This window comes from Carlito syrichta, unplaced genomic scaffold, assembly GCF_000164805.1.
Source record: "Carlito syrichta isolate Samal-C Ts95f unplaced genomic scaffold, Tarsius_syrichta-2.0.1 Scaffold304429, whole genome shotgun sequence".
Lineage (NCBI taxonomy): Eukaryota > Metazoa > Chordata > Mammalia > Primates > Tarsiidae > Carlito > Carlito syrichta.
In genome coordinates, this window is record NW_007248525.1 from 360,501 (window position 1) to 374,469 (window position 13,969).

General features: G+C 51.4%; 1 protein-coding gene across 1 annotated transcript in view; it reads left to right on the forward strand.

The window, feature by feature from the left end:
* Window positions 1-10,006, forward strand: part of LOC103262288 (tyrosine-protein phosphatase non-receptor type substrate 1-like) — a 22,627-nt gene extending 12,621 nt beyond the window's left edge. Inside the window, exon 2 of the mRNA XM_008059906.1 lies at window positions 9,579-10,006. Within this exon, the coding sequence (XP_008058097.1) occupies window positions 9,579-10,006 (428 nt within the window). The remainder of the gene's footprint in view (window positions 1-9,578) is intronic.
* Window positions 10,007-13,969: the final 3,963 nt, after the last annotated feature.

The following is a 13,969-nucleotide window of genomic DNA, read 5'->3' on the forward strand; positions in this document are numbered from 1 at the left end:
CACTCACCTCGGCCTCCCAAAGGCGCGGGATTACAGGCTGAGCCACCAAGCCCAGCTAGACACTTTTCTCATCTCTGCATCTTTACTCACTTGGTTCCCTCCTCCTAGAATGCCTTCCTTCACCCCAGCCTCTGTCAGCCTTCACGACGCAGCTCAGGGACCACCACTTCCAGGAAGTCTTCCTGAATGCCACCCTCCTCCGAGAACCCATTCCCAAGCCTCCTCTCATGACACTGACCGCCCTGTGTACCACTGCCCGTGCCCAGGACTTCCTTGCAGACTGAGACATTCTCAAGGACAGGGGCCCGTCTTGCTCGGCCCGTGGTATCTAGGACAGGGACTGACAGCAGAGTGAGGTTGGAGAGGGCAAGAATGAATCATTCTGACTCTGGAGGAAAGTCACTGTCTGGCCACAGTTGTTGAAGCCCCAGGCTCTGCCCCTGGGAGATGTGGGGTCCACGTAGCTGTCCATGACCACAGCCCCTCCCTGAATCCAGCCTCAGTGCCCTCTGCCTCCCTGGCGGTCGCAGGTTCCAGCAGAGCCGCTCTGGACTGGCCTGACCCCTGTCGTGCCCTGCGACTGCACGTAGTGAGTATGTGCTCCAGAGAGCTCAGCGCCTCCTGTCAAGGGCAAGACTGGGCCACGTGCCACATGCAGGGCCTTGCCCGCAGGAGCCCGTGATGGGCTTGAGGGAAGCGATTCCCACCCCCCTCCTCCTCGTACCACCCTGTAAGTGGAAACTCACACAGCAGCTCCTCCGTGCCATTCCCCACTGGGCACGTGCCCAAACACAGCGCATGGACACATGGGTGCACACAAGCAGAGGTCCCCACACGTACCTCCCTGGCAGTGCACACACCCCCACAGTCGTCACGTGAGCACCACTCTGTGGCACACGTGCCCTGTACACACCCTCTACACATACACCCGACAGGCACAGGGATGTACGTGACACATTCACGTGCAGTCACCCACGCACACTCACACTCTCCCATGCACACCCAGTCCCCACCACTCAGACTCTCCTGAACGTAGCTCCCACCCCATACCCCTGTTCACTAGCACTGCTCCCCCAAGACACCCTCCTGTGGTACACTCTGCTGTGTTCCTGCATGCACAGTCTTCTTCACACGCTCCCATGTGCACTTGAACCTGCCCGCGTGTGCACGTGTGTGGGGATGTGTACTCACTTGCCTGTGTGCACACACGTTCATGTGTTCTTTCACACAGTCCTGCTCTACTTTCTGTGTGCACACGTTCTCACACTCAGCATGCTCATGGTCACGTGGTTTGTTTGTTTTGCATTAGGGTCTCATTCTGTCGCCCCGGCTGAAGTACAGTAGCACGCTCATGGCTCACTGCGGCCTCAACCTCCTGGGCTCAGGTGATCCTTCTGCCTCAGCCTCCAGAGTGACCGGGATTACAGGCTCATGCAACCCCACCTGTCTAATTTTTTGTAGAAACGAGGTCTCATTATGTTGCTTAGGCTGGTCTTGAACTCCTGGGCTCAAGTAATCCTCCTACCTCGGCCTCCCAAAGTGCTGATATTTACAGATGTGAGCCACTGCACCAGGTGCTCATGTGTTCTTTTGCACGTTCCTGCTTTGCGTCCTGTGTGTGCACTATTTCATGCACACTCCGCACATACGTGTTTGCGTGACCATTTGCACACTCCTTCTCTGTGTACTCTTGAACACAGTGTTAAATCACAACCCAGAAGAGAGGAGAGGCATCTGTGAGCAGCTCCTGTCTGTGTGGGGTGAGAGCCCGCAGTCCCTGAGGATGGCAAGCCATGGCTGTGATTAGGGAAAAGGGAGGAGCCGGTGTCACTGTAGCCACCCTAGAAGGCTGAGCCCGAGCACTGCAGAGCCCAGGCCATGGCCTCCCAACCCCAGAGTTCCTTGAGTTTATAGGGACCAGATGGGTGGGCTCCAGCTGGTGCCCGTGGCTCTGCCCTGGTGGCCCTGCTTCCAGAGAACAGGCCAGCTCCCATGAGGGGACCATGAGCCCCACCTGAGCAAGGCTACCCCTGGAAATGTACACAAGAGCCTCCTCTCCCTGCCCCTCAAGGCAGGCTTGTGAGGAGTCACACCTGGGATCGCTGTAATAGATTGCAAAATTTCCCCAGAAATTTTGGCTCTAAGTTGATTTGTTTTTTTCCATTAGAGAAAGCATTCATGCTTATTTTTTCACCTCTTATGAAAATTGTTTTTATCTTTTCTTAATCTCAGAAGCCACACATGAACATTCTAAAATAAATAAGATTATATTTTTCTAAGTCTGGTGGCCCATTCCCCTCCTTGGCCAATTTGAGGAGGAAAAGGGTGGGTAGCAGGTCATGAGCAGGGGATGGGAGATGAGGTCAGAGGTGGCAGCAGGAGACACTTGTCTAAGGGGTTAGATTCATTCCAGGTGTAATCATTTGCATATTTTCTTTCTTTTTTTTTTTTTTTGAGTCAGAGTCTCACCCTGTCACCCAGGCTGGAGTGTAGTGGCACGATCATGGCTCACTGCAGCCTCGACCCCCAGGGCTTAGGAGATCCTTCCACCTCAGCCTTCCAAGTAGCTGGAACTACAAGCGTGTGCCGCCACACCTGATTTATTGTAGAAACAAGGCCTCACTAAGTTGCCCAGGCTGGTCTCTAACCCATGGGCTCAGGTAGTCCTCTTGCCTCCGCCTTCCAAAGTGCCGGTATTACAGGCATGAACCACCGTGCCCAGCCTGCATGATTTCTTCCAAGTCCATCCTCAGTGCTAGTGTACAGACTCCACGGGACTGGGGACACGGCCATGCCATGCCAGCCCCCAGCTCAGGGTCTGGCCCATGGGAGGACGTGGTCATTCCTCACTGACCATCCCACGTCCTGTAGACACTGAATTCCTCTAACAACAGACACACAGTCACCACCCACAGTGCTGATCTCTCCCCTTAGAAAACTCATTCACTTGCTTCGTTTTATTACTTTTGGTTTTCTTTTTTTTTTTTGAGTCGGAGTTTCACTCTGTCACTCAGACTGGAGTACAGTGGAATGCTCCCGGCCACCGCAGCCTCGACCTACTGGGCTCCAGCAATCCTTCCACCTCAGCCTTCCAAGTAGCCGGAACTACAGGCACGTGCTACCACACCTGACTGGTTTTTTGATTTATTGTAGAGACGAGGTCTCGCCAAGTTGCCCAGGTGGGCCTTGAACCCTCGGGCTCAGGCAATCCACTCGCCTCGGCCTCCCAAATTGCTGGGATTACAGGCTGAGCCACCGAGCCCGGCCTTATTTTTTTCAAAAGCAATGAATGTTCACTACACAAAAGACTTCAATGTATTCAATATATTATTTATTATAAAGTAAGAAGAGCACATGCCGACCCCAGGCCCATTTCCCAGATGTAACACACCACAGTATTGTGGTGTTTATCGTATCCTAGACCTTTTCTTCTGGACGTGCAGTTGGTCATCAGCAGATATTTATTTATTTTTGTTTTTATCTTAATGTAAAGATGTGGGGTACACGTCAGGATAAGGTCTACAAGTAATGCATGTGCAGGTGAGGATTGGGTCTCCAGGTTGTCCTCACTTTACCTGGCTTAGGATCAGGGTCCTTTGTGTTGTCACATGCCCCTTCTTCCTCCCTCCGCTGGTGGTGTCCTGCCACTGCCAATCCCTCCCTTGTGCTTTTGTGATTAATGTTCAGGTCCCACTAATGAGTGTGAACATGTGATATTCTGTTCTTTGTTTCTGTAATAGATTCCTAAGAATGACTGTCTCCAGTTCCATCCAGTTTGCTGAGAAGTCCATGATTTTATCCTTCTTTATGGCAGTGTAATATTCCATCATGCATACATACCACATTTTTTTCTATCCAGTCTACTTTCCATGGGCAGAAATGTTGGTTACATGTTTCTGCTATTGTGAATGATGCAGCAATAAGCATACGTGTGCAGGTGTTTTGTTGTTGTTGTTGTTGTGGTTTTGGTAGAATAATTTGTGATCTTCCAGGTATATTCCCACCTCTATGGAAAATAGTGTGGTGATATCTAAAGGAACTAGAAATTGACCTTATGGAAAGTAGTGTGGTGATATCTAAAGGAACTAGAAATCGACCTTTCATATTTCTAGTTCCTTTAGATATCACCACACTATTTTCCATAGAGGTTGGACTAGTTTGCACTCCCACCTACAGTGTAGAAGTATACTTTTTTTTTTTGAGTTGGAGTCTCACTCTGTCGCCCAGACTGGAGTGCAATGGCCGCTCCCGGCCACCGCAGCCTCAACCTGCTGGACTCCAGCGATCCTTCCTCCTCAGCCTTCCAAGTAGCTGGAACTACAGGCGCGCACTACCACGCCTGGCTAGTTTTTGATTTATTGAAGAGATGAGGTCTCGCCAAGTTGCCTAGGCAGGTCTCAAACCCACAGGCTCAGGCAATCCACTCACCTCAGCCTCCCAAAGCACGGAATTACAGGCTGAGCCACCGAGCCCGGCTAGAAGTATACTTTTCTTTTTTCTGTTTTTTTTTTTTTGATTTGGAATCTTACTCTATCATCCAGACTGGAGTGCAGTGGCCGCTCCCGGCCACCGCAAGCCTCGACCTGCTGGGCTCTGGTGATCCTTCTGCCTCAGCCTTCCAAGTAGCTAGAACTACAGGCACATGCTACCATGCCCAGCTAATTTTTTTGATTTATTGTAGAGATGAGGTCTTGCCAAGTTGCCCAGGTGGGTCTTGAACCCACGGGCACAGGCAATTCACTCACCTTGGCCTACCAAGGCGTGGGATTACAGGCTGAGCCACCGAGCCAGTCAGAAGTGTGCTTTTCTTTTTTTTTTTTTTGAGTTGGAGTCTCACTCTGTCACCCAGACTGGAGTGCAGTGGCCGGGAGTGCAGTGGCCGGAAGTCCACTAGCCTCAGCCTCCCAAATGCAGGATTACAGGCTGAGCCACCGAGCCCAGCCTGGGAGATTCTTTCAAACATCACCTTATATGTTACGTACATATTACATGTCTAGATGTTCTTAAACAAAATAAGGTACTGTAAATATCCTTTAGTGCTCATCCAGTTTAGAGAGTCTCACTAAGATCCAATGTGGAAGGGAAGAAAAAGAGAAAACCCCCTCACTTTTAGATCCATGGCCCAAAGCAAGCTGTATTTTATAGCTCTGTGTGGCAGTACCTTGCTGTATTTTATATTTTATTTTACAAAGTCATAATAATATAGAAAGTACAGATTTTCCTTTATCTTTTTTCTTGCACAATTAATGCAAACAGAAAACATTAAAAAAGCAAAATTGCATATAAATCTACTACCCAAAAGTAGTCACTGCTAATCCTGAATGTCACTTATTTTTCCTCAAAACTGGAAATTTGGAATTCTGTTGAATCTGTCACTTGGAGTAGACTCTGATCTTGTAACACATTTCCATTGTGATTCTATACCGTCATTTTCATGACTGTGGACTTGGCCCTCAGGTGGATTCACTGCAATGGGATCAGCTAATCTCCTTTCCTTGGGTATTAGGATAATTCCAGTTTTTCATTTTTATATGCATGCTTAAATGAATGAAGCAGAATGTCTGCGCGTATCTTTAGTTATCTGAAGGTGTGCTGTTACATTGCTTCTCTTCACTCATATTCTAGCTACATCAAAATGTAGATTGTAGTTATCTTTGATGGCATTATATGAGATTATTACTTTGTTTTTATATTTTTTTGTTCCCTCTAAATGCCTTGCAGTGAACAGGTTTTATTTGCATAAGCATAATATTGTTTAAAATTGTGCCACGAACATTTCTATATGACCACAGTTTTCATGGTAATGGCTTGTTATGTTTGCCTGTAATTTCACATAAGGGATAGGCCGTAATTCACTTAACCATCCCTTCTCATTGGCCGTCTGGCTTTTTTCCAACTTTTTAAAGATTGTTATGTGGGAAGCTCCATATCTAGGGTTACGTCCTCATGAGCAGCCCAGCAAGGTCTGGTGAGCAGATTTCACACCTTTGGTCCAACCTGCCAAACTGCTTTCCCAAAAGGATGTTCCAGTTTCCCCTCCCACCAGCAGTGCGTGGGAATGCCCGCCCAGCCACCCTCCTCTCCAGAGCCGGTTCAGGCCCCTGAACAGTCGCACTCTCTGCCAGGAAGACATCAGGAGAGCAGGAAATGGTTTGGTTGGCAATGCCAGCCCCATGACCCCAGGCCCAGAACCACAGGAGTGATTTTTAACAAGCCTGTTTCCCAGAACAGAACCTGCAGTGAAAAAGAAAAGAAAGCAAGCAAGCAAAAAAAAAAAACTCTGCTGGAAAAAAAACACACACATACACAGATTAAAATAATATTTGGCACTTACGTCGCACTTTTAAAATTCTTCAAACGCTTTATAAACACTAGCTAATTAATTAAGCTGCCTAAATCTGGCTGCAGTTGGTGGAGTGAGCCTGAGAGGAGCTAAAAAAAAAATGGGGGAGCCAGCCCTACACAGCTCCAGATTTTATTGTCGCCTGCCCGGGGTGTGATTGCAGGCCTCCGGCTGCACCACAAGAATAGCCCTGCTCCAACACGCCGCACGCCTGACTCCGCAGCCTCCCCTGCACCTCCCGCTCCCTCACCAACTGCTGACTCACAGCTCTGCATGGTGATATTGATAAGGATAATAATAACTGCCGGCCAGGATCTGTCCCAGGCTACGGGCCTGCACCCTCTCCAGGATATGTATTAGCTCCAATTCACAGATGGAGAAGCAGACTGGGAGAGGAGATTTACCCAGGTCATGGAGCAGACGCCGTCCTGCCTGCATTCGTTTGTGAATGCATTCATTCAACCCATCTTTATCACCACCCCAGTGTGTGTCCACCACTGTTCTAGGCAGGAGGTGGGAAATGGTCACTTGTCGGACCTGCTTCCTGGGATCAGGAATAGGACAGTCCAAAGGGAATCAAATACGTAAATAATGCAGCTTGGCCAGTTGTGGTGGTTCAGCCTGTAGTCCTAGCACTTTGGGAGGCCGAGGCAAGTGGATTGCCTGGGCCTGTGGGTTCAAGACCCACCTGGGCAATTTGACGAGACCTCATTTCTACAATCAAAAATTCACTGGGCGTGGTAGCGCGTGCCTGTAGTTCCGGCTACTTGAAAGGCTGAGGCGGAAGGATGGCCGGAGCCCAATAGGATGAGGCTGCGGTGGCCAGGAGCATGGCACTGCACTCCAGTCTGGGTAACAGAGTGAGACTCCAGCTCAAAGTAATAATAATGATGATGATGATGCAGCTCTGTGGTAGTAGGGCTAGGAACTGAAGTTTAGCCAACACCTGTACGGCAGGTGTACCACCACATCATGGTCCTTATCTCTGTGCTGGGATGGGTACGGATGGAATAGGGGTGCAGGGAGGGCAGGTACAGAGCTCTCACCCAGTCATGTGGCCCCAGCCGCCTGCTTCCTCCAAGTGGTACTTCCAGTTCATCCAGGCTCCTGTGCTGAGATGCACACCCTTGATTATGTCCTGGCTCAGTGCTGCTGGCGGCTGCTGGTGCTGCCTCTGATGTCCCTGGGTGGCTGCCTGCCTCCCTGGGTCTCTCACACACCTGGCTGCCAGCCCCATTCCTCTCGGGCTGCCTGAGGCCCTGCCCCCCGTGGGCTCTGTTACTGCCCATGTACCTCGAGAATCGGGCTGGTGCTCTGAGACTCTGCTCACCTTCCATGAGATCCCTGGCTGGGCGAAGCTGGGGAGAGAAGACAGAGGAGGGCAATGTGCAGGCGGCCCTAGGACTGGTGCAGTGAGGGCACACTGGGGTCTGGGGGTCTCTCTTTCCTCGGCTGCCCTGCCCCTGACAGCAGGGCAGTGCCAGGACACAGGCTGGTGGGCAGATTCCAGGATCTCTCTCCTGGCCAGCCAGAGCTCGGGACATCTGCTGCTGATGTCCAAGGCCAAGATGGCCCAGGGCAGGGCAAGGTCACATTGGGGGTCAGTGGAAAACCCAACTGGAGACCCAGCCCTCCCGACCCCTACATGCGAGGCAGCTTCCACTCCTGTCTCTGTGCCATTCTCTCCTTTCTCCCCACTCCATCTCATTCTCTTCCTCTGTCTCTTATCTCTTGTGTATGTTTCCCTGAGGTCTTACGATCTTCCCTTCTTTTCCCATCCCCTGTTCCTCCACCTTGTTCAGAATTGGGCCCGGGCTGTGCCTGACTCTGAACTGTTCTCACTTGGTCCCTGAGAATCTTAGGGCAACCTCCTCCTGCTGGTTACCTTCCCGACCATGCCCTCCCCTCCAGCCCCTGATCTTTCTGCCTGGGGTCCTTGTCTCACATGCCCCAGTGATCTCTGATTTGGGATTCAGTCCCCTCCCTACAGCCAACCTCTATGGCTTATTTTTTTTTTGGTAGAGCCTTCATGGCCTGGGCCAGGTCCAGCTCCCATGTGTCCCCCTCATCCAGCAGAGGCCTGGCCAGCAGGACACCAGCAAGGGTTGGGGGGAGTGGTGTTTGAGCAACAGCCCCCTCCCCGATTATTCAATGTTTGAATGATAACGACAGCTTCCCATGCCCAGCTCCATGCTAAGTGGCTTTTGTGTGATCTCCTCTTCTCAGAACAAAGCATCCCATAGACAGGAAGCAGACTCAAAACCAACCGATGGGTCAACAAGGGTCCTAAGTGAATAAGGGGTGAGCCAGGTTTCAAACTGGATCTGCTGACTCCAAAGGCCAGTCACTGGTTTTTGACATTGTCCCCAGCCACAGCTTGCTTGGTACTCCCAGAGATCCCTGGAGGCGGGGTTGTCATAACTATTTTACAGAGGAGGAAACCAAGACTGAGAGCAGTAAGGGATCTGCCCAAAGTAAAGGCAGCTCTTGCACTCACATGGCACTTGGCAGTTGTCATGCACACTCACATGAGTCCTCGCTGGATCTTCTCAGTTACCTAAGGGAAGGCCCAGGGTCACACAGCTGTGAGCCACGAGCCAGGACCCAAACCACGTCCTCCTGCTTCACCACCGTCCAGACTGCTGGGTGCAGCCTCTCTGTCAGGAACAGTAGGGTCCACCTTCTTCCTGGTAAGCTCAGATTAGAATTCCAGACCAGCTCAGACATGATTCTTCCTGCTCTCTGCCACGTCACTATGCCTCAGTTTCCTCATTTGGAAAAGTCTCATACTGCAGGCTTGTCAATCCATGCTCTGTGCTGAGCTCCATACCTGTTCCTGGTGTGCACTCAGTCAATAAAAGTCATTGATAGCCAGGCGCAGTGGCTCACTCCTGTAATCCCAGCACTTTGGGAGGCAGAGGAGAGAGTATTGCGTGAGCTCAGGGTTCGAGACCAGCCTGAGCAACATGGCGAGACCTTGTCTCTATAATAATAAAAAAAAAATCAGCCAGGCATGGTGGCACATGCCTGTGGTTCCAGCTATTTGAAAAGCTGAGGCGGGAGGATCCCCTGAGCCCAGCGGGTCGAGGCTGTGGTGGTTGTGAGCGTGCCACTGCACTCCAACCTGGGCAATAAAGTGACACTCTGACTCAAAAAAAAAAAAGTCATTGATAAACACCTGAGGAAACATGGGATGACGTAAGGATGAATAAATGATGGCTTTGTTTCCCTCCAGGGGTGACAGGTCAGGAGCTGCAGGTGATTCAGCCTGACAAGTCCGTGTCGGTTGCAGCTGGAGAGTCGGCCACTCTGCAGTGCACGGTGACCTCCCTGCTCCCTGTGGGGCCCATCAAGTGGTTCAAAGGAGCTGGACAAGACCGGGAATTAATCTTTGAACAAAAAGGAACCCATGTCGCCAGGGTATCAACTGTTTCAGACCTCACAAAGAGAAACAACACGGACTTTTCCATCCGCATCAGTAACATCACCCCAGCAGACGCCGGCACCTACTTCTGTGTCAAGTTCCAGAGAGGAAGTCCTGACACCGTGGAGATCAAGTCTGGACCAGGCACCGAGGTGTCTGTGAGTGGTGAGTACAGCGTGGGCCTCCTTCAGTCCCTGGTGAATGACACGAAGTTAATAAGAACACCCTCCGTGCTTTGAGCAACAATCAGGTGTGGTGATGGCTGGTCACTGGCGTGATCAGATGTCACCCCCTCCTACAGACCAGGGACGATGAAGCAGGAGACATCATGCTATTCGCTCAGGGCCCCACTGCTCCTAGATGGTGGCAAAAGTGTGTGCCCTGGTCTGCCTGGCTCCACAGCCCTTGTCTTTCCCAGTCTGGCCCAGCCCTTGTTTCCACAGATGTGGGAGCTGACAGATTGAGTGACCTGCCTAGGCACAGGCCAGCCCTCCCTGCTGCCTCCAGACAGCGCCTCCCCTCAGGGTGGCTGAGTCTTCTCTCTCTATTCAGCAGGCACCACTGAGTGGTCGTGTGTGCCAGGTTTGACCCTGGATGCTGTGGAAGCAGCAATGAATAAACTGGAGAAAACTCTTCTCTCACCAAGTTTACCTTCTCTTGCCTTCCAGTGAGAAGAAATCTGTCCAGGGCAGGGAGCAGGGGCATGGGTTTTCTTTATTTCTTCTTCAGAAACGTCATATTGAAAAGAAATTCCTAAGGGGCACAGATTCACTGTTTAACTTGATGGCCCTGGTGGGAGGAGAGTCTGTTTGGGAAACTCTTGTGTGATTCAGGGACCGATTCACAAGTCACTGTAGCCTCCGAGCAGGGCTGGGTCATCTCAGAATGTCTCTCACTCAGGGAGGAGGTTCCCATGTTAGTGGCTTAGAGTTCCCCCGTGGAAGCAGCAAAGATACTTATTTTGGGTTTTCTGCTGGAGGCCCCAGATCCTTTTACTAACTCCTGAATCCTGAAACATTCACACAGGAAGGACCTTCAGATCTGCCACACAGTACCCTCCTGTTCCCCTCACACCCCCATTTGCAGATGACAGCCTGAGTCAAGAAAAGACAAGGACCTTCCCCACAGTCACAGGGCCAGCTAAGGACAGGATCGAGACCAGAGCCCAAGCCATGATTCCTTGGAGGTTCCTTCCTGCCCTGGTGTCAGACACTGTGTCTGTAGAAGAGCCTGGTACATCGTAGGTGCTGAATAAGAGCTCCTAGAACACGGCCACTAAGCAGGAACCAACACTTCTCCTCTTCATCACTCTCCTAAAGGTTCAGAGTGTCCCTCCCATTCAGACCCTGAGGCCCACTGGTGGCTGGAAAACTGTTCCCAAACCTCAGCCCTATAATGTCATATGAAGATTCCATGTCTGGACATAGAGAGCTGCTCCGTTGTTGAACAGCTGTGGAATGTGCCACTGAGTGGAGACACCAAAATGTATCTTACAGTCTCCTGTTGCTGGAGATGTAAGTTGTTCCCAACCTCGAGCTATTAAACAATCCCGCTGTGGATGACCTTGCACACATGTCATCCTCCTCAGGTGGGAGACGCCCCCTGGAAGTGACATTGCTGCATCAGAGGGTTTATGTGTCTTAAATGAGGTAGATCTTGCCTAATTTCCCTGCTAGATGCTGTGGCCATCAAATCCCCTTCCCCATCCCTGAACGTAGGCCGGGAAGGTGGCTTTATCCTGATTTTACAGATATTAGAAGGACACTGAAGTTCCCAGATGGTGCATCCCTTGACTAGACGTCACTGCTAATAAGTGGCTCAGGTGGGACCCAGATCTGCGAACTCCTAATAGCATACTCACTCCTCCTTGCCTTGCTGTTGGCCTAAATGATGCCCCGGATGAGAAGGAGCAAGACAGGGAGGGAGCCAGGGGTGGCAACTGGGCCGAATTCTCCTTATAACCAGTGCTGTAGGAGAGGGACCATCCGCCGCCCCTCTTACAGATGAAGACACTGAAGCTCAGAGAGGGAACTTGCTTTGAGGGCGGTCGGGGAGCTAAGGTTTGAACCTCACCAGCCTCACTCACAGCTCCTGTCCCTGCAACCCCCAGCTGTGCATGTCACTGTGAGAAATGCTCCAACCTGCTCATTCTAAACTCTTGAATTTTCAGTTCTACACTAAGTACTGAAAAGAAGCAGAAGAGTCCTGTGGGCAGGAAGGGCTGGCTTCACCCTCCTTCAGAGAGATCCTGCAGACCTAGGATGTGTGGCCTGCCCTTGATGTGCGTGTCTCAGCACACACAGAGCACTTGGGCCTCCCCCGTGTTGTGTTGGTCCTCCTCACTGTCTACAAGGACGGAGCAAATCAGGCCTCCTGCAGCCCAGCAGACCCTGTGCCCAACATCATGATGCCAGGAGGAGGGTGGAGAGACGAGTTGTTTCCTAGAGGGGGCTTGGGGCTCATGTGAGCAAGAGTTTACACTCTGCCCTTGGGCTGCCAGGAGCCCTGTCTTCCATTTATGGCTATGGGGTAGCCAGGCCTAGGCACCCAGGAGGGCAGCTTCTTCTGGAACTGCAAGACTGTCCAGGGAAGGGGAGGTGGGTCACTGTCAGGGATTATGAAGCTTGGGGCCCTTGCTCTGTTGGTGGACATGAAAGCTTGGGGGACACAGGAAATGCCCACAGAACGCATGGGGATGAGGAGACAGTGCCTTCACTTCCCTCAGCCTCTCATCTGTAAAATGGTAATCGTGGACTCCTGTAGGAGAGTGGGAAGGATTTGAGGTTCACTCTGTAAATCACCTAGTACAGAGTGGCGACCCCTAAATTGAGGTGTTATTTCAAGGTTGTGTGATCTTGGGTGACCCAGTTCCCTTTGCTGAGCCTCAGTTTCCCCATTTGTAGAACTTGATTGCTTGTACCAACCTCTCCAGGACATTATGAGGACACAGTGAGCCTAGGGAGAAAAGTGATGGGGTTGTTTTCCCAAACCTGTGTGATCCTGGGCAAGTCTTGTCTTTCTCAAGGCCTCCCCATCTGTGAATGGTGATGGTCACGGCTAACCTTTGAGGTTCTGGGGGACCTGGAGAGGATGAGCACAGAGGTTTGAACCTCACCAGCCTCACTCACAGCTCCTGTCCCTGCAACCCCCAGCTGTGCATGTCACTGTGAGAAATGCTCCAACCTGCTCATTCTAAACTCTTGAATTTTCAGTTCTACACTAAGTACTGAAAAGAAGCAGAAGAGTCCTGTGGGCAGGAAGGGCTGGCTTCACCCTCCTTCAGAGAGATCCTGCAGACCTAGGATGTGTGGCCTGCCCTTGATGTGCGTGTCTCAGCACACACAGAGCACTTGGGCCTCCCCCGTGTTGTGTTGGTCCTCCTCACTGTCTACAAGGACGGAGCAAATCAGGCCTCCTGCAGCCCAGCAGACCCTGTGCCCAACATCATGATGCCAGGAGGAGGGTGGAGAGACGAGTTGTTTCCTAGAGGGGGCTTGGGGCTCATGTGAGCAAGAGTTTACACTCTGCCCTTGGGCTGCCAGGAGCCCTGTCTTCCATTTACGGCTATGGGGTAGCCAGGCCTAGGCACCCAGGAGGGCAGCTTCTTCTGGAACTGCAAGACTGTCCAGGGAAGGGGAGGTGGGTCACTGTCAGGGATTATGAAGCTTGGGGCCCTTGCTCTGTTGGTGGACATGAAAGCTTGGGGGACACAGGAAATGCCCACAGAACGCATGGGGATGAGGAGACAGTGCCTTCACTTCCCTCAGCCTCTCATCTGTAAAATGGTAATCGTGGACTCCTGTAGGAGAGTGGGAAGGATTTGAGGTTCACTCTGTAAATCACCTAGTACAGAGTGGCGACCCCTAAATTGAGGTGTTATTTCAAGGTTGTGTGATCTTGGGTGACCCAGTTCCCTTTGCTGAGCCTCAGTTTCCCCATTTGTAGAACTTGATTGCTTGTACCAACCTCTCCAGGACATTATGAGGACACAGTGAGCCTAGGGAGAAAAGTGATGGGGTTGTTTTCCCAAACCTGTGTGATCCTGGGCAAGTCTTGTCTTTCTCAAGGCCTCCCCATCTGTGAATGGTGATGGTCACGGCTAACCTTTGAGGTTCTGGGGGACCTGGAGAGGATGAGCACAGAGGTTTGAACCTCACCAGCCTCACTCACAGCTCCTGTCCCTGCAACCCCCAGCTGTGCAT